The sequence below is a fragment of the Apus apus genome, chromosome Z (assembly GCF_020740795.1).
Source record: "Apus apus isolate bApuApu2 chromosome Z, bApuApu2.pri.cur, whole genome shotgun sequence".
Lineage (NCBI taxonomy): Eukaryota > Metazoa > Chordata > Aves > Apodiformes > Apodidae > Apus > Apus apus.
Genome location: NC_067312.1, coordinates 34,153,018 through 34,173,829, shown reverse-complemented (window position 1 = coordinate 34,173,829; position 20,812 = coordinate 34,153,018). Strand labels below are relative to the sequence as shown.

The 20,812-nt window shown below is 40.3% G+C and overlaps 1 protein-coding gene across 2 annotated transcripts in view; it reads left to right on the top strand.

Moving 5' to 3' along the window:
- Nucleotides 1-1,691: 1,691 nt before the first annotated feature.
- FREM1 (FRAS1 related extracellular matrix 1) overlaps nt 1,692-20,812 on the top strand; it is a 62,036-nt gene continuing 42,915 nt past the window's right edge. For both annotated transcript variants that reach the window (XM_051643266.1, XM_051643265.1), the window contains exons 1-11: nt 1,692-1,922; nt 6,557-6,651; nt 7,231-7,532; nt 8,039-8,235; nt 10,048-10,371; nt 13,699-13,807; nt 14,586-14,717; nt 16,694-17,038; nt 17,682-17,824; nt 18,947-19,143; nt 20,293-20,383. In XM_051643266.1, the coding sequence (XP_051499226.1) occupies nt 1,692-1,922; nt 6,557-6,651; nt 7,231-7,532; nt 8,039-8,235; nt 10,048-10,371; nt 13,699-13,807; nt 14,586-14,717; nt 16,694-17,038; nt 17,682-17,824; nt 18,947-19,143; nt 20,293-20,383 (2,166 nt within the window). The remainder of the gene's footprint in view (nt 1,923-6,556; nt 6,652-7,230; nt 7,533-8,038; nt 8,236-10,047; nt 10,372-13,698; nt 13,808-14,585; nt 14,718-16,693; nt 17,039-17,681; nt 17,825-18,946; nt 19,144-20,292; nt 20,384-20,812) is intronic.

Genomic DNA, 20,812 nt, shown 5'->3' with positions numbered 1-20,812 from the left:
CCATCATGAATTTTATCATCTTTCCTTTGGCTAGAATTCTATATTTTCTGTCATATTTTGTTCAGACTGATCTAGCTGCGTTATTTAAAATCAAGACAAAAGCATTTTCAGACAAAGAGCTAGAAAACCAGAGTTAAGCTTTGTTTGCCAGACTACATAGTCAACATACATCGAACTTCAAGCATATGTTAGTCCCAGTGTCTTCAATCTTGAATCTGGGCCGAAGTAAGTGAATCTAACTTGTGTTAATTCAGAAAATGAATAATTTTAAATAATTTTTTTGTTCATTAAATGTAAAACTAGGTGGATATGTGCCTACAACTGTAGGCTGCAGGTGGTCATCCTGCCAGGAGCAGCAGAATGAAGACTTATCTGTTAATAGTGAAGGAAATCAAGACACTCTTGGGTTTGTTTTTTATAAACTTTCAGGAAATCTCACTGTTGGTGGAAGGATTGTGGTTAAATTAGACTGCAGAAATAAGTTATCAAGGCACTAAAATTTACAAGAAATTGAAGGAATGTTAATGCTTTACTAGCTTGAAACTACTTATATTCTTATCAAATTTAATTAAAACTGTGCCACTGTCTATTTTTGGGCCAGAAATTTAGTAACTATGGATGACTGTGAAAATCAGGGTCTCATGAGGATTTCAGTAGTGATTGTCTGATGTCAGGAGAACTATGCTTTTCTTATGAGTTTATAAACATGAAAGATAAAGATTAACTGTAACTGATGGCATGAGGGGCTTGTGTAATTTTATTTTCAGTACTATCTTTTGTTCCTTATTTCCTCTGAATTTGCTTCACAATGATTTTAACTTTTTTTTTTTTTTTTTTTTTTTTTTTTTTAAGTGACATATCACTTTGTTGTGCCATATCATACCTTTCTATGTTGACAGCCTAGAGTAGTTACTATAGCAGGAAGAGTAGAGAGGCACTGGCTGGGTATTTTCAACTACAGATTGAATTTTTTCCCCCACATTCAGTGGCAAAGCAAAAATATATCTAAAAAAAGGCCATTCTCTCTTTATCCCATTTTCAGATATATTGAATGTGGATGAATGCCTACTTCTGCACTTTCAAAATACTTGAATGCTCCTACTCTTTTATTAATATATACTTAGTCCAGCAGTAAAAAAGGTCAGTACCAAAGGGTGCTGCACATCTAGTGTTCATATGTGCATACAGATTGAAGGTGTCTGGAATTAATATTGAGAGCTGATCCATAGAGGGTGAGGTTCATTGGTACTTCTGTGTTTTTCTGAGCATGTGTGCACTTAATAGTATTCCAAGGTGAGGTTAATATGTTACTTGCAATAAATGGCAATTGTAAGAAATAGCAGAAGGATTTTCAGTGGTTATTCTTTTTTTCTCAATAGTTGCTCTATGCCTTATATAAAATTTCTGTCTATTTTCAGGATTAACAGACATTCAAAGTGCTCTGAGAACATATTCATCATTTTGTCAGGCTTGACCAATGGATTTTATAAAAACCCAAGGATATTTTGAAAGGCTCCTGTCCAAATTTTATTCAAGTGGCACATATTAATAGAAAATATGTGGTTCATTGCTACCTGCAACTAGCATTTTGTTCCTTCATTATATGGTGAAAATCTGCTGGTGGAGAAAGAGAATACTTCTTTTGTTAAGAACGTTCTCACTGGTCGAAAGGAGCTGGCATCCGTCATAATATGAAGCCCTTTGAGAAAAGCTTGTTGTTTCTACTGCTGCCTGTTGTACTAAGACTTGGCTGCTGCTCCTTTATCAGTACCAACCTCGGGATGAAAGTGATGAAGGGACAGTCTGTATTCCTGTCAGAAGATGACCTCAAATTTTCCATCCCTAGAGAGAAGGATGTCTGCAAAGTGGAAGTAGTGACCAATGAGCCAGTAACGCAGAGGGTTGGAAAACTAACTCCACAGGTATTTGGGCTCTGTTGTGCTGCTCTGAGTGTCCATGTGTGTGCAGGTGTAGGAGGAACTAGGAAGAGCTGCTTTATTGAATTTTTTGAACTAAAAAATTTAACTGAGTGGCCTATGGCATTCATCCCTTTGCTAAAAGCAGCCAGCTGACAAGAGAACCACATCCCTCAAATACAAAAGCTGCATTCAGTAAAACAGTGCATAAGAAGGAGTTTGGTGAGAGTCTTCTTTCAGGAAGAGAGAATGGGTATTTCAGAACTTTACTTCAGGAGATACTCTCCCTCTCTCAGCTGCTTGTTTTACCACCATGAAGGCAGCCATTACCCCTCCAGTAATGCATAGCTGGCTAGAGCATTTTGCATTTTAGTCACAAGGCTGCTACTTAGAGAGCAATTAAGAAAAAAACCCATCACATACAATAAGCACATTGTGTACACTGTTTGCTCTGCTCTGCAACAGCTAAATTGCTAGCAGATGGCAAATACATTAAAAAAAGTTTATGTTACAATTTCAAGCTTGTAGGAATAATGAAATTATTCATAATGAGCAGTGTAGGAGAAAGGGACCTGGGGGTCCTGGTGGACAGGAGAATGAACATGAGCCAGCAATGTGCCCTTGTGGCCAAGAAGGCCAATGGCATCCTGGGGTGTATTAGAAAGGGTGTGGTTAGTAGGTGAAGGGAGGTTCTCCTCCCCTCTATTCTGCCTTGGTGAGGCTGCATCTGGAATATTGTGTCCAGTTCTGGGTCCCACAGTTCAAGAAGGACAGGGAACTGCTTGAAAGAGTCCAGCTCAGAGCCACAGAAATGATCTCTGCTAACAGAGAGCCCTGGCTGTATTCCACTTGTGGACTTCCCCAGTCTAGTTTGGCCCATGAGGAAAAAAAAGAGACTTGGATGTCTCATTGTTGGCTGAGTGAGTAATTTTGCTTTTGATTTCTGGCTCAGCCTCTACCTGCAGTAGGACTCAGATATTTTTATTAAAGTGACTTCGTCCTTTGTAACCTGATTTTTTTCAAGTACAGGGTCAGAAGCACTTTTCCAGAGACCCCAGGATATATCTACTCATCACACTTTATTTTCCAAAATACCTAGGGTTCATGTATTTCCCCACTCCCAGTCTCACTTCCTTTAAGTGGCTAATGTGAACCCAGGCAGCTGAGCGTGGCTTTTGGAGGCTGCAGTCACACCTCATCTGCAGAAGTGAGCTCCGCTGGGCAGGTGGCCCAGTGCACCAGGCTGGAGAGGGGCAGTGACTGCTGGTGGTTCCCAGGATACCTCCTCTGGATATCTCCTGGCCCAAATACCATCCCATTAGGAAAGATGCCTTCTCATCTTCCACAGCTGTAGGGAGGTGGGAGTGCCAGAGACACACAACCACATGGGGTCCCCCAGGGAGACTGCCAGTGAGACAGGCAGCCTGATTATCTCAAGTCATATTTTATCACTGGGAAAGAACAAGACAGTGTTGTCCCAAAAGTGCGGTCCATGACCTGGTGTGCAAGAAGCAACAACAGTATTTGTAAATAGAGAGCTTCTGTTTTAAATTACTAAACCCTGAAATAGACACTGAAAAATGCTGCCTGAGTTTTCACCATTCTTGAAAAAAGATGCTGGAGTTTGGCCCTCCTGGTGCCGCTCATGCTCTTTCTACTAGGAAATTCCACAGCCAGAAAATGCCTGTGGTCTGATCTGTTCTACTGCCACTAAGGTGAGTAATATCCTAGGAATGTATGACAATTGAATTATAAATTATAATAGAAAAATAGTTGAAGTAGAAAAAAGCAAAGCTCAACAGTAATTAGGAAAAGATTTAGATCTCTTTTGTCTTACCCAGTGAATTTAAAGACAATTAGAGTTGCCTGTTCATATAAAGGGAAAACATATTAGGAAACATAAACCAGATGTTTCTTTTTGCAAAGCAGATTGTGTCTTGTACATATATAAGATGACTGTCAGTCAGTGGTAACAGACCTTTGTGCAAGGTCCTTCATTCTCTATCCCTTTGTTATCAATTAAGAAAGGGAACTAGTGATGCCTTAGAAAGAAAGGGATTAATTCTTTGATTTGATAAACCATCTGGTCTAGGCAGTCCCCTCTGATATGAACAGGGATCCATCATCTGAGTAGTATCCCATTATCAGGTGCACACCAGACTTACATGTCATCAAAAGCTCTACTAAATTTGAAAGTTCTAAGCTGATTTACATCAGTGATGAATCTCATCTTCAGAGTGCAACATTAAACTATTGGAAGTTGTATTATGAATGGCTTTTGTATATAATGTACTTTTTTTTTCCCTCAAGGTAACACACCACCTAACTACCTCTCTTAATTGCTTTATCTTTTTTGTAGGATGTAATTTAGGATTCTCTGATTGATCAATCACCTTCCTTTATGTTCACTTTTACTAAGAAAGAAAAGACGCTAAGTAAGAGAAAAACATTTGTTGTTGGTTAAATGCTGATAAAACCCCAAAACTTATTTCTAGGACAGTTGAAAACAATACACAACAGAACAACCACAACATAGTCAAAACCTTCATAATATGAGACTAATTTTGTTTTACACGAACAGTTCTTGTACTTTTTTTCTAAATAGTCCCAATCAATAAAATCAATTATACTGTCTAAGACTTCATCTGTTACGGATTTTTCCAAGATTATTTTAGACAATAGGAAAAATGGCAAGTCCATGTATCTGAAAATCAACTAACTCATTACTTATTTTAAAAAAATAAAAATAATAATATAAAAAAATTTGTACAATATGCTTCTCGATGAAAGTTAAAATCAGGCAGTATATTTTAAAATCATTAGCAATATAGAATAATTACCATGCAGCTTGAGCACCTGAGAGTAACTTCAGTGGAAGCAGACACTGACAGTAATAATGAAAGCTGATAAACTCTAATTATTTTTGCAGTATATAAAGATGTAAATTCTAATTCTGTGTAACGGCTAGAAAGAAGTAAGCCTTTGGGTCTTATACCCTTTGGTGTAAATCCACAAAGTGGTCATGAGGCACTTCAGTTACCTATCCATTAACAATTTAGGATTTGAAGTATTACTTTCTTTTTACACTGAAAGTCATAACATCTGAAAACTTCCTCCATGCACTGCTCTTCCAGTCAACATTTCAGAACTCTACTAAAATCCGCCTTCCATTTCAACAGCCTTTGAAGTGACCGGGGAGGTGTCAGTAATCCAGGCAAACCACTTAATTTTTGTTATTCTTTTGACGTATTTTACAAGTAGTAAGAAATGACCTCTTCCTTCTCCAGAAAGATGTTGTTTCTCAGTCAGCCTCTTATGTGTATTAATACTTACAAGTTATAGCCTCATCAGTCTATTAGTGAATGCTGAACAGATTTTACATATCCTGTAGGAGAACAAATCATGTGTGAATACTGCCCATAAAAACTGAATCAAAACCAAATCTACTTTCTTAGTGAGACACTTAGAAAATGCAATTACTAGCTTTCTCCTTCTTGCTGACAGGAATATATTCTGTCTCTCTATAGATATGAAATACAGGTCTCCTCCATCTATGCATGGGCTGTGCAGAGGTTCCCTGTTATCACAAGGATAACATAGACCCAGTCTTACAAATGGTAGGAGTTTTCAGCTGTTAAACTCTGTAATGAAATATAGCTACATGTGAATCTCAATTTTCCAGACTTGCCAACTGGCATATGTGAGGACATGAAAATCCTGTGTCCCAGAATCCAAATACCTGCTCCAAAGAGTGAATGTGTTAGACCTCTCCAAAGTAATATTTTTTTCAAGTGAGTCAAACATTTCTCCGTGTTGCCTTAATTTCCCAAGTCAACAAGAGATTAAATTAAACAGCCTGAAAGAAGTGTTTATTTTAGGTGGTCAAACTGTGGCCAGTCATCTCTGCAAACCTGACCTGTATCAGATGTGCCATAGGAATTAGTCCCTTTTGAATATTCTGATGGACACAATATAGGAATTCTTCTTACTTTTATGTTTTGAGATTACACTGACATTGGGGCTGAACACTGATATTGCACAAAGATGACATCTGGTAAAATGTTATTGCTACAGTCAGTGTTCCAAAACCATGTAACAAACCTGAGCTAGCAAGGTTTCCAGCAGAGAGGTTTCACAGTGTTGTACTTTTGTAGTCCAATGGTAGTGGCCATAAAGCAGGATTTACTGTAGAATCAGGCTATCACCATGAGCAACTTTATAACCTAATATAAGCTAACATAAGCTAATAAATCTAACAGTACTGCAGGAATGGCTGGCTTTTTCAGATCTGCTGCAGTTCTCCTAGTGAATACAACTGCATCCATAAGTGCACAGGCTGCAGTGGCAGAGAGTGTGCCCTCAAACTATTTGTTGCTCTGGAGAAGGAACTTGGCAGCCTGAAGCAGTAAAATCTATGTGCCCATTCCCTCACAGAGTGTCAGCAGCCACACATTCAAATGATTGCTCTTGCTCTCACTGGGGTAACCACAGAACACTGAATACCTATTCATGGAAACAAATTACAGACTAAAAATTTCCTTAGTCTGATGCACTCCTGCCACTCAGAGAGAAGCAGAACAGAAGCCATGAAGTGAATATCCTTGACAATGTTGTACTTGTCTATTTTTTCTCCTTCATAGGTTTTTGACTGCCACTTCCTTCCTAATGAGGTCAAATATACCCACAATGGCTGTCCGATTTTAGATGAAGATATAGTCATGCTTAGGTTGTACAGGTAAGAAGAGATGGGAGCTCACACTCCATTTTTACTAGAACAGCATCCCTCAGGAAGAGCAAGCAGTCCATTTTTCATGGTAACAGCACATTCTGCTGTACATACTGTAACTACTTAACTCCACTAGCAGCTTCATTAGTCAAAAAGTAACCATCTGTTTACAGAAACATTTCCTACAATGTATTTCAGTTATGCTCAAATAATGACTTTGTTAGTATTAATAAATGTTACATATTTCTTGTTACAGAAAACCAGTGATTCTTATTTTTATTATAGAAATTGACAACAGTACTTTCAGAGCACTGTATGTTATGTGTGGTCCTTCTGATAGGAACACAGACCCTCGTATATACACCACGAATAAACTCTTCCTTTACTCAGACACCCATTTTACAAGTATGGGAATGTGGGCAGCAGGGTCTGGCACCTCATGGTCTCTGACGGAATCGGGGGTTAGGTTTAAGGCACATGAGAGAAAGGGGTTCAAGTAATTCAGTTTAGAAAGTGAGTCCAATGCCAAACTCACAGAGTGATAGAAGATGGCATGAAGCATAACCAATTTTCTTCTATCACTGACAGGTTTACAGAAACTGAGACGTTTGTAGAAACATTCACCCTCCATGTGCAGTTACTTGAGCCAGACTGTAACATCATCAAAATGCGCTCCCGTGCTCTGGAGGTCCCTGAGTACTATGGCCTCTCCAGGGCAATTGACAAGAATGTCCTTGCTTTTGACTATGACAGGAAGATAAATCTGGACTGCACCATTTCCATAGACTCTTCTGAAACCCAGCTGCCTGCTCATGGCCAGCTCATCACTGGGGAAGTCCAGCAAGATAAGCTTCATGGAGAACAGCCACAAGGCTTCTTCCCTGGCCCAAGTAGGATGTGCTTTATTAGTTTTTATCAATCGGTTCAAAAATACCAAGCAGTTTAATTCTATAGTGGTGGGTTGCTTCAGACATGCTGGGTCAGAGTGGGTCATGTGAAGTTCAATGAACAGCTTGAGCTACCATTGAAACTGGAAGGGATGTGAAGTTTGTGTGGACACAATACAGTTCACAGATCTGGGTCAGTAATCCCCCTACTGGAGTCTGTTTTTGATTCCTAGACATGTGGACCAACGTGATGGCTTTAGGACTGCCAAGACTCAGTAGAAACAGCACAGAAGTAGTTGGAGGCAACACTTACCCAAGAGACTAAGGGAGGCTGGACTTGGAAGATGTCAGTTCAGAAAAAAATCCTGTAGAAAAAGCTAAGTCAGAAATGGAGTCCTAATTCTCATCATGCTAAATTTTTATCAGGGTTAGTTTAGCCATACAGTCAGGCTTTCCATGCTGGTTTCTCCTCCAGTAACTTTTTCACTATTACTTCTCTTGGGTTACAGAGCACACTCTGGGCCAGCAGTGCAGAACTGGGAGCTGCATGCTGGGACCAGGAGTCATTCACAACAGAAAAATGAGCTGTGAAGAATTTCTGAGAATGGGGATTCGGTATCAGCACCTTGACCCTCCCTCACCTGACACCGATTATATTCCTGTGAGGCTGGATCTCACAGACAGAAGAAGCAAAACTCTGCACAAGGTAGATTTTTATTCAACCTTACCATTTCTGATTGTCTTCCTGGTTTTTAAAAAACTTGAACTAGTTGCTCCTTTTCAGAAGAGGGATAGTGAACCTGAAATTCTGTTTATTTCTTACAACATTGCCAGCTGGGCAAATGGAATGTATTATCATAGAATCATAGTATGTCTTGGGTTGGAAGGGACCTCTAAAGGTCACCTAGTCCCACCTTTCTACAATAAGCAGGAACATCTCCAACTAGAACAGATTACCCAGGGCCCCATCAACCTTGACCTTGAATGTCTCCAGGGATGGGGCCTCCACCACGTCTCTAGGCAACCTGTTCCAATGACCAGCCACCCTCATATTAAAGAACTTCTTCCTAATGTCCAACCTAAATCTACCCTTCTCTAGCTTAAAACAATTACCCCTTGTCCTATTGTTACAAGCTCTAGTGAACAGGTCTTCCCCAGCCTTCTTCTAGGCCCCTTTTAGGTATTGGAGGGTCACTATAAAGTGCCCCTGGAGTCTTCTCTTCTTCAGGCTGAATAACCCCAATTCCTTCAGCCTGTCTTCAGAGAGGTTCTCCAGTCCTCTGTTAATTTTTGTTGCCCTCCTCTGGACATTTCAGAGCTGGACACAGTATTCCAGGTGAGGTCACACCAGGGCAGAGTAGAGGGGCAGAATCACCTCTCTCGATCTGCTGGCCACACTTCTTTTGATACAGCCCAGGATGGAGTCGGCCTTCTGGGCTGCAACTGCACACTGGGGGCTCATGTCCAGCTTTTGATCCACTAGTACCCCCAGGTCCTTTTCCACAGGGCTGCTCTCAAGTGTGACCTCCCCCAGCCTGTATGGATAGCTCTGGTTGCCCTGGCCCAGGTGCAGAACCCTGCAGTTAGCCTTGTTGAACCTCATGAGGTTCACCTGGGCCCACTTCTCTAGCTTGTCCAGGTCCCTCTGGATGGCATCCTGTGCCTTTGGCATATCAGCTGCACCACCCAGCTTGCTGTCATCAGCAAACTTGCTGAGGGTGCTCTCAATGCCCCCATCAATATCATTAATGAAGATATTAAAAAACATTTGTCCCAGCACTGACTCCTGAGGGACACCACTTGTCACTGCTTTCCATCTGGACTTAGAGCCATTGACCACTACCTTCTGGATGTGACCATCCAGCCAATTCCGTATCCAATGAATAGTCCACCCATCAAACCCATATGTCTCCAACTTAGAGAGAAAGATGTTGTGGGGACTGTGTTAGATAGATGACATCCATAGGTCTTCCCTTGTCCACTGATGCACTACACTGCAAAAAGCCATTAGGTCAGTCAGGCATGATTTGCTCATAGTAAAGCCATGCTGGCTGTCCTGAATCACCTTCTAAATTATCTCTATGCCTCTACACTTAGGCCACTATGGCTACAAGGAAACACCTCTGGCTGTTTCCTGGAGGACATAAAGAGTTTTGCCTGAAAGCTTTTTTACAGGGCACGACTGACACTGGTTTCAATGTATATAGTAATCAATAAGTTGAAAGTTGTGTGAAAATACTCAGTTATTAATAATTAATGGCTCATGCATGTTTCTGTCAGGTGAAGTTATTACTTAAATTCACATAAAATTAGGCAAGTTGCTTCAGCCCAAAATTAAGGACATAAATAGGACTAGTGAACCTGGAAGACCTTTTCATGCGGTCTGAATACTTACTTTAGATATTTTCTCATAAAAAAATTTCAATTTTTCTTTTCAAAGAAATAATTGCTTTAGCATGTACTCCAGTTAGCTAGGTGAAGGTAACATAAATTGATGTTGTTTTTTTTCCTCTTGTAGACTGAGTATGCATGGCTCCCTGTTCACATTAAAGGTGCTGTTCCAAATCAAATACCCAAAGCTGCTTCAATGGCAAAGTTCATCCTGGAAGTAGATCAATTTATTTTAACCCCCCTCTCAACCACAACCATTGATGTTGAAGACAATGAAACTCCAAAACCCCTGCTTGTGTTCAACATTACCAAGCCACCTCCACAGGGCTTCATCACTCATCTGTCTGACCACACAAAATCTATTGGCTCCTTCACATGGAAAGATCTTAGTGACTTGCTCATTGCCTATCAGCCTCCAAATAACAGTCACACAGAGAGGAGGAATTATGAGGTAACAGTAATGTATGAGCATTTGTTGGTTTTCATCTCCTTAAGATTCAGTAAGCTGTAAATAAATACATTCATATATAATGGATATTTTTCAGGAAAAAAACCCCAACAAGCCATTTCTCTAACTACATGCCATGCAGGAGCAGAGGTAAAACACAAATTAGACATTTGTTGCTCACTACTTAACAATGTTTTTGCACTGTAAGATTTTTATCCTGTTCGACTAATAATATCTAAACAGCATTTTTTTACAGTGGTGTTTTTGTTGTTTGGTTGGTTGTTGTTGTTGTTTTTAATGAGGAGAATAGAGGGTTAAGGGAATAACAGTAGTTGTAGATCTACCCAAGAGCCTTTAGAAAGATCAGTGGTGCCTTTTCCACACAGCTTTTATCCCTATGTGACAGTGTAGAGCTGTGTAGAGATGACATATATAAAGCCACGAAGGGTGGGCCGACTAAATATCAGGATTGTCAACTGATCTTGCAGCCTACCTACTGCAGCAATTATGGAATGGTTTGTGTTGGAAGGATCTTTAAAGATTATCTAGTTCCAACCCGCCTTGTCCAATCTGGCGCTAAAGATTTCTAAGGGACATTTCCATCCACAACACTCCTGGGCAACCTGTGCCAGTGTGTCTTCACCTTCACACTATCTTATGTCTAGTCTAAATCTTCCCTCTTCTAGTTTAAAGCCATTACCTTTTATTCTATCACTACACACCCTTGTAAAAAGTCCCTCCCCAGCTTTCCTGAAGGCTCCATTCAGGTGCTGGAAGGTTGCTATAAAGTCTCCTGAGAACCTTTTCTTTTCCAGGCTGAACAACCCCCAGCTTTCTCAGCCTGTCTTCATAGGAGAGGTGCTCTGATCATTTTTGTGGTCTCTCCTAACTTTTGTTTCCCACCAGTTGGGACCTCCCCAGTTAGCCAAGGCTACTGATAAATGGTGGGAAGTGGCATGATGAGCACCTCCAACAGCTCCCTCAGAACCTCTGGGTGAATCCCATCCACTCCCATAGACTTATGTATGTCTCAGTGGTGCAGCAGGTCACTGACCATTTCTCCTTGAATTATGGGGGTTTCATTCTTCTTCCTGTCTTCCCAGTGTAGGGGCTGGGTAACCCAAGAACGACTATTTTTACTACTAAAGATTGAGGTAAAGAAGGCATGAAGTGCCTAATGTTTTTCCCTCATCCTTAGCTGTCCTTTTATTGTTATCGTGTTTATAGAAAAGTTTTTACTGTCTTTTCTGGCAGTACCGGACTATGTTCTAGTTGGTCTTTAACCCTTCTCATTTTCTCCCTGCATAACCTCATGGCATGTTTGTAGTCCTCCTGAGTTGCTTGCTTCTTCTTCTAATGGTCACAAACTCTTTTATTTCTGAGTTCCAGTCAAAGCTCTCTGTTCAGCCAGGCCAGTCTTCTCCCCTGGCTCACCTTTCAGCCCATGAGGCCTGCTCCTGCACCTTTAAGATTTCCTTCTTGAAGAATGTCCAGTCTTCCTGGACTCCTCTGCCCTTCAGGACTGCCTCCCAAAGGACTCTGTCAATCAGCTTCCTAAGCAGGCCAGGGTTTGCCCTCTGGAAGTCTAAGGTGGCTATTCTGCTGACCCCCCACCATACTTCTCCAAGACTAGAAAACTCACATTTCAGGATTGCTGTGCCCAAGACAGCCTCCAACCATCACATCACCCACAATTCTATCTCTGTGTGCAAGAAACAGTTCCAGCAGGTGCCCTCCCTCATTGGCTCACTCATCAGCTGTGTCAGGAAGTTATCTTCTACACACTCCAGGAACCTCCTAGACTGCTTCCTCTCTGTTGTATTTTATATAGAGCAGACATCTGGCAAGTTGAAGTCCCCCACAAGAACAAGGGCTTGTGATAACAAGATGTCTCCCGGCTGCTTATAGAATATTTCATCTGCCTCTTCATCCCAATTGGGTGGCGTATAACAGACCCCCACCATGATATCTGCCTCATTGATCTTCCCAAAAACAGTTCTTATCCATAAACACTCAACCCTACCATCACCATCATTAGCATACAAGGGCCACCCCACTGGCTCTCCTGACTTGCCTGTCCCCCTTTGGAAGAGTTTGTAGCCATCCATTGTGTCACTCTAGTTGCCTAAGTCACCTCACTGTGTTTCCGGGATGGCAACTGTCTAACAGTTTTCCTATTGCCCAGTGGTTTCCAGCTCCTCGTGTTTGTTGCCCATGCAAAGTGCATTGGTACAGATGCACTTCAGTTGGGCTGCTGATCCCACTGCCTTTTTGAGGGGAAGAGCCTTCATTCCTCTGTGACCATTCTCAGGTGCTTCTGTGGTTTCTAGCACAGTTTGTGCGTTTGCTTCCTCGTGGATCTCCATCCCCATGCTTCCACTGAGAGGCAGACCTAAGGACCTCGTTAGCACACCATCCCATAAATGCTGGTGTGCCACCCCAGATTTATCTCTAGTGAGCCTGGTTTTATCCCATTCACCCTTCAAATCTAGTTTAAAACTCTCTTGACAAGCCCCGGCAACTCCTTTTCCCGCTTTGAGACAGGTGTACCCAAACAAAACAAAGTGATTGGTACCACTTTGAATAAACAGAAAATCAGAGTAAGGTAAGCTGGGGAAATGGTGGACTGGAAAGCAGAGGAACAGTAACTTTGTCACCTGATGATGACAAGGCTTGTCTTTTTTTAACCTTGGCTGTTACACGACCCTCCTTTCTTTCTGTTCCCTCAGTATGAGGATCAGTCACTCTATCAAACCACCTGGTCCTTAGGAACCTCTTCTCTGTTCTGCTTTCAGCATGGTTTCACTACAGGTTAAAAAATGTGACAATTCAGGAATCTGGCAATTCAAGAATTCTTTTTCTCTCTGCCAGTCCAAATTTAATTTAATTTAATTTAATTTAATTTAATTTTATTTTATTTTATTTTATTTTATTTTATTTTATTTTATTTTATTTTATTTTGCCTGGGGAGTCCTATCTATGTTAAAAGAGAAATAAATGCCCCTTCCTCCTTTTATTATTAAAAAAGCCTAGTGTTAATTGCTGAGTTAGTTGAACCCCAAACAACCATGAACATGCGTATCTTTTTCTTTAATTTCCATCCACTGCAAACTAACTTTCCCTGCATTCCTGTGAAGGGCATACTTAATTAATTTGGTGCAGAACCTCAAAGCTTGTTTTTAGAAGCTAAATCAAGTTTAATTTATTAACATATTATCATAATAATTTAAGATATTGCAGGAAAGCACTCTGTATATGTGGGATTTGGCACAGCTGGCTTTTAGGGTCAATTATTTTTTTCAATAAATAATTTGTCTGTTTTCACACCAGGTGGGGTTTGAGGTTCATGACTTCTACTTTGAAAGGAGTTTACCGATTATTGTACATCTTTCCATCAGAACAACAGATACAAATGCTCCTCGGGTTTCATGGAACACAGGTGAGCTCTACTTTCCTCAATCTCTTTTTCTTTTCTTTTTTTTTTTTTGTCCTCCCTACAGAATTTAGAACATTTTAACAAAGAGATTTAACAAAACTCTAAAATTCAGGTTTACACCTGCAGTTAAAGGATCACTAAACTAAGGGAGTGTAAATCTATTTTATCCCTTTATACATTTTTGGGGGAACATATTACAACAACTAAAAAAATTCCTAAGTTCTAACTGGAATGAAAAATAAAGAAAAAAGGGCATTAGAGGAAAATTAAGATTTCAGTATGCAGCATTTTCTTCAAGAATGAGAGAATGCAATCTCCTCAGTAGAACAGGGAAGGAGCTGAGAAGAGGCCTTATATCTCCCAGAGAAACACCACCTGAAATGACTGTTGAAGAAAAAGAAAATATACTGTCCTCTGTCATGAACATCAATATAAATTTTTAAATGGAGACTCACTAAAAAATCTAAGTGCCCAGGTGTAATGCTCCAGCTTGTGAAAATGTTTAGAAATGTGCCTAGCTAGTCTATCAGGTTACTGGGAACCAGAATATGCTATTTCTCTGAAAAAATATTCCTTAAGGACTGTTGACAAAGGCAAGTATGTCAGAATAAAAGCTCTTACCAAGCTTTGAGGCTGGCCTTGAAATATCCGTCACAGGTAGGAATGTAGGTGGAATTAAACATGCTTTTTTTGCTGACTGCAAAAATCTTTAGGAAGGTTAGATGCTGTCAGCCTCGGATGCTGCAGATGTTTTGGTGAAATAACGCTCTGCTCTTTCCAGGCCTCAACCTCCTGGAGGGGCAATCCCGACCCATCACTTGGCAACACTTCCAAATTGTAGACAATGATGATATCCAAAATGTTCGCTTGGTCACAGTTGATGGCTTACAGCATGGGCGGCTCACGGTGAGAGGTAAATAATTTCAACTGGAGGGCCTGGAAACGTGTTCTATAGTGACAGCTGGCTATGATAACATGACCGTCAATAAGATGTTGATAGTCTGTCCTAAGTCACTCCCTGTTGAGGGCTGCCAGCACAAGAGCCGGATTTACAAGGGAATGAAGGTGTGGAAGGAATACCTGGATGCACAGTAAGAAATTAAAAAAATCACAAGCTCATAAAATAAGTCAGCTGCGTAGCTTAAACACTGTTGCAAACAGGGTATTTATGCTGTCTTTATTTTTAAATGGGAGATATCTTGAAAATGAAACCGGTTCTTAGTTTCTTCACTGGAGGAGAATTCAGCCCAGGTGAGCTAATGCAGCCTGTTCCATGAAGGCTAAATGATGGATAACTCCCTGGCAGACTGTGCTGCCATGCCACTGTAGGCAGCCTTGCCGGCCAGCTCTGTTCCCTTTACTGACTGGCTACCCTTTCTACAACCCTGATAAACCCAAGGATTAAAACAAGAGTATTGAAAAATTCAGTATTTCAACTTTTATTTTCTTAATGTTTGTTTACATGCAGAAGCTGAAATTTTAAACAAATCACCTATACTTTCAGTGAGCAGGCATGACCTACATGAAATGCAATGACTATCTTAACTTCTTTCATATTTTCTTGAATCTGCTAAAGAATGCTGAGTGATCTTGGTTTGCTGGCCAATACAGACAACATTTAGGTACAATTTTTATTTACTGACAGCTTCAAGGTTTATTAAAAAAAGTAGCAATTAAATTAGATTTCTAATTTGTTAGCCTTCTGCATTGTAAATACAAGTAATTTTGCTTTGCAACCTCATGAGTCAGCACAGTGCTGCTCTCATAGGGAAAATGATTAGGTAAAAAAAGTCACTTTGACAGGGTGGAAAGATACTGTTATCAGTGTTGGATTTTTTTGACACTGAAATATATTAATGGAAAATGCATGACCTAGAGACATAAAACAAGTATTTAAAAGAAAAGGAGAAGGTGGTATTGAAATTTGGTGGAAACAGAAACTATTCAGAATTTTCTTTCCTCTCAGGATGAAGCTCAGGTTTAGCTCTCCAGCTACTGCATTACTCTCATGCTGCTAGCAAATGGTCTGAGCCACTGCTCACTGAATCAGTGAAGGGATTCCCATTAACTGCAGGGAACCATAAATCAACCCACTGCTCTTTTGTTTAGTTTGGTAATGTCAGTCCTAGAGCTAAACAAAAACCTAGAAAGAAAGAGGTATGTATGGTAATGGTACCCTGCTTTCTGTCACCTTTACCAGGTTTTTGGTTGGTGGTGAGGCAGAGATTTCTCCATCCTAAGGTTTGCCTATAATTCAAGTACGGAACAAAGGGAGTGGGAATACACCCATAGTTGTGGGTGTCTCTGCTGATGTGACACAGCATGGAGGGAAGAAAAATACTTTCCTTGGAGGCGCCCAAGGGCCCCTAAGGGCCAAGGGATATAATCTCTTTCAGTATCAGCTTGCAGTTCTCAAATATTTTGGTGTATATTAACATATCCGGTGAAGTAAAGGTGTAAAATTATCTTCTTATAGACAGTAAGCTCAATATGCAGAAAATCCAAGACCCATAAATATTATTTTTTACTCTCAATGAAATGCTGAGTTGTAATTATAACACATATTCTCTCTGATGCTCAAGATACATGTAGAATGTTATGAAAAGAAAGCAGAGGTTGAAATTTCAGTGGAAACAGACAAAAATCTTTGATGTTTCCAAATGTCTTTAGTGCCATGGATGTGTGGAAGATTTTGTCCGAAACCACAGTTGCAAATTCTGCATACTTATTAACTATGTCAACTTCTGCAGCCTTGTTTCCAGTAGGTGAAGTTATCTTTGATTTTTCTAGTCAGAAATGCATTCTCTGTCTCTGTTCATATTGGTGGAAGGATTCCCCTCTGGGATGAACTGAACATTTTTAATGTGTTTTCTTCCACTGTTTTGACAGGAGGGAAAGGATTCATGTTCACGGTCTCTGACATTCAGGCTGGAGCTGTTATCTACCATCATGATGACAGTGATTCTACTAAGGACTTTGTGGTATTTCGGATTTTTGATGGCCCTCACAGTATTCGCCATAAGTTTCCAATCAATATTCTCCCTAAAGATGACAGCCCTCCATTTCTTATCAGCAATATGGTTATTGAAGTTCATGAGGGACAGATGATCTTGATTCAGGGCTCCATGCTTCATGCTTCTGACATGGATTCCAGTGATGATTACATACTATTCAATATTACCAAGCCCCCACAGGCTGGAGAAATCATGAAGAAACCAGGACCAAACTTAATAGGTAGTGAAAGAAGTTCACAGTAGCACACTTTACTTTGTCCTCTCAGGTTTTAGCCAGATTAATAATACAATTAGACAATTTATTTTAGCTCAGGACAAACCATGAAAAATTAGGACTTCTTTCATTATACTGTAAAACCCCATTATTCATTAATGTTGGTCTATGCACCAGGATGACTATACCTATTAACACAATTTATCCCATAATTCTTCCATTCTGAGTCTATTTTTTTACTGTATTTTTCTCCTTCAGAAAAGTTGGGCTAGTCAGGCGTTCTTTTATCTGCAAGGATCTGCAAAAGAAGAAGAAAGATCTCCTTACATTTCTCTGAACTCATAAATCTCTGTGGTAGACTGCAGGGGCTGTTAGTGCTGCAAATTCTCTTTTGTCCTCTGAACAAGGCTTTAGGCCCATTTGTGGTGTTACTTCATTTTTTGATGATCTTTAAGTGACATTGAAAAGAAGCTGATGATATTCAGGAAACACAGAAGACAATGAGGTAACATTTCAAAGGGCTTGTTTTAGTTGGAGTAAGGAAGAGGACATTATGCTTCACCAGTTACCTGCACAGTTAATTGAGAATTTTTATGAATGGTTAAAATCATGCACTGTTAATTAGAATATATATCCTTCAATTTAACAGGCTATGCTGTCAGCAGTTTTCTTCAGAGGGATCTATTTAATGGAATAATTTATTATTGTCATTTGGGAGGAGAAGTATTTGAGGATTCCCTTGAGTTTGTGCTCTGTGATAGCCATGACCCTCCCAATCTCTCGGAGCCACAGGTATGAAATAAGCAATCTCTGGCAAAGTCCTGCATTTTTTTTCTTTCAAATAGCTGGTAATTTTACAGCTTCTGACAGACTTCAGAGTCAATCTGGCATAGCTATTTTCTGTTTCCCATCACAGAATCACAGAATAACTTAGGTTGGAAAAGACCTTCAAGATCATCTAGTCCAACCATTAACCCAACTCTACCAAGTCCAGCATTAAACTATGTCCCCAAGCATCACTTCTAGACAACTTTTAAACACCTCCAGGGATGGTGACTCAGCCACTTCCCTGGGCAGCATGTTCCAATGTATGACAACCCTTTCAGGGAAAAAGTTCTTCCTAATGTCTAGTCTAAACCTCCCCTGGTGCAGCTTGAGGCCATTTCCACTTGTTCTATCACCAGTTACCTGCGAGAAGAGACCATCATCTACCTCTTTACAATGTCCTTTCAGGTAGTTGTAGAGGGTGATGAGGCCTCCCCTCAGCCTCCCTTCCTTCAAACAGAACAGCCCCAGCTCCCTCAGCTGGTCCTTATAAGACTTGCTCTCAAGGCCCTTCACCAGCTTGGTCGCACCTCTCTGGACACACTACAGCACCTCAATGTCTTCCATGTATTGAGGTGCCCAAAGCTGGACGCAGTATTAGAGGTGTGGCTTCACCAATGCCAAGTACAGAGGATCAATCATTTCCATGCTCATCACTACTAATGTTATTCAGAGCTAGCTCTTGTTCTTCCTTTCCCTGGGGTAATTCTCTCTGCCTGATCCCAGAGAGACAAGTCCATTGCAAAGACTTTTCCTACACTGTGAAGTGAAATGCTGAAAACAAAGTTGATTTGGAGACTGTAGAAACAAACAGCCCTCCTGAAGTAAACTGAGAAGAAACAATTTATTTTACCCAGGACTCAAACATACTGAATTTAACTTTGCTTTTAATTTACAGGGACACCACTAAGACTCACAGGTTTTGCATTTTAATGTTGTATATCTCCATTACTCATGTGTTCATTATAAGGCATGACAGCCACATCCTATATCTCATCCTCCAGTGATCCACTTCTGTTTGAAAACAGCTGTTTGAACAGTCTCTGTTGGGTGGAATGTCTGCTGATTTTACTGTCTTCCTCATTACAGGTGATGACAGTACACATTATCCCTGTGGACGATCAGCTACCAAGGGAAGCCCCAGGAGTGACCCGCCACCTGGTTGTTAAGGAGACTGAGATTGCTCACCTAACTAAGAAACATCTCCACTTCATAGATGTGGAAGAGCAAGACAGGGAACTCACATACACCATAACCACTTACCCATTTTTCTCTTGTGCACATGGGTAGGTGTCACATGCCATACCTTCTAGGTGGGACAGGGCAATGACCTTTGTAAGAGGAGCAGCCTCAGTGGCAGCAGCGTGTTTGTGCTTTAGGTTCTTCATGTGCTTGCATGAAACACAGGTGACAATAGCTCTCACGTTGATGGTTATTGGTCAGTTAGAGCAGAAAGCAACAGAATAATATACAAAAAGTATTGTTCAGCAAGAAATAAAAAGGAGGAAAGCACGATTTTTTTTTTTTCCTTTTGTTGGAATTGTGTTTTACACTGACCTGTAGGATCCTGTACAGCTTTGAGCACACGTCACAGCACCCCTCCTAACTGACAGAGTGTGGCTGACCCAGCCTGAGAAGATGACTTGCTACAGGTTTTTCTAGGCTATGTATTATTACCATGCACTGTGGGAGATTCCTGGTCCTAGACCAGGAACCTGTGAAGCAGAATGCAGACAAAACAGGTTATGGGTGTAACAGGAGTACAGAATGAATGGGTGTGGTAGCAATTACATGTCACTGATGGTGCTTCATCATTTGGTAAATTCATTACAGTATCAGGAATAAATTGCTAAATAGGAAAGTTAAAATCCAGCCATTGTATGGTTTAAAATCAAGATCAACACTTTCAATTCTGACCTCAAGCAACAGAGGATAATCAGTTAGCAGCTGGGACAGAAGGACATTTAGGCTTTTCCTCTATTCAAACAGCCACATGTTTATCCAGTTTACTTGTTACTGCTCTTGAAAAGGTGGCTTGCTGGAAACTGTTCAGTTCAGAAGTTTGTAAGATGCATGTAAACCAGAAATAATTTCTTTGATATGTAAAGATAAACATAGGTGTGTAGGTAATAATGTTACCGATTAGACTTGCAGGTGATGTTAATTGTATTTAGGGTGTGCAGAGACAAACCCAGAGCTTGCTTATAAGGTATGCAATGATTTTTCGTAACTATCTTGAAAAATATTTCTTGTGGTCAGCTTTCTGTGATAACATCTAGGTAGATAACAAGGATAGAAGAAAGAAAAATGTTTTTCCTTTCAATGCAGTTGAAAGTGGGCAGCTAATGTGAAATGCAAGGTTGAGCTATGTGACTGCTGTTTTTCCTGTTCTTCAATATTGTTAATGAGGATCTTACAGATGTATCTTTGTACAGTGACTCAGATGCTGGCAAGTTATTTCTGGTGGACACTATCCCCAAACTGGTCAAGGATCCTGTTGCTCTTGCACTGCACTCATTTACTCAGGTTTGTTATGTTACCTGATACTATAACCTGTTCGAAAAAATTTTTAAAAACTACAAACATACAGCTTCTTTTTGGCAGGAAAAAAAGTGGTGACAAATGAGGAACAATACTACCATGAGCTCTACTTAAGAAAACAAAACTTAACTAATTCCATTTCAGCTTTTAAAACAAATTTCCATCATGCTTTAGTTTCTGTAGTATGTAAACACAAATCTCCTTCTGAAACCAGGAGGCTGCACTTCCTAGCATAGGCTGAATTTGTCTCCAGCATGGTGTTAAGAGGAAGGAAAAAACTCATAAAATTTGGAAATGAGAACTTGACAGTTTCCTGCTTCTTCTACATGTCTCCATTGGTAGATACGGTACAGGCTGGAACAGACGTTTTCCAGTAGTTTGTTGTTCAGTCTTTGTACTTCTGTAGATTGACAG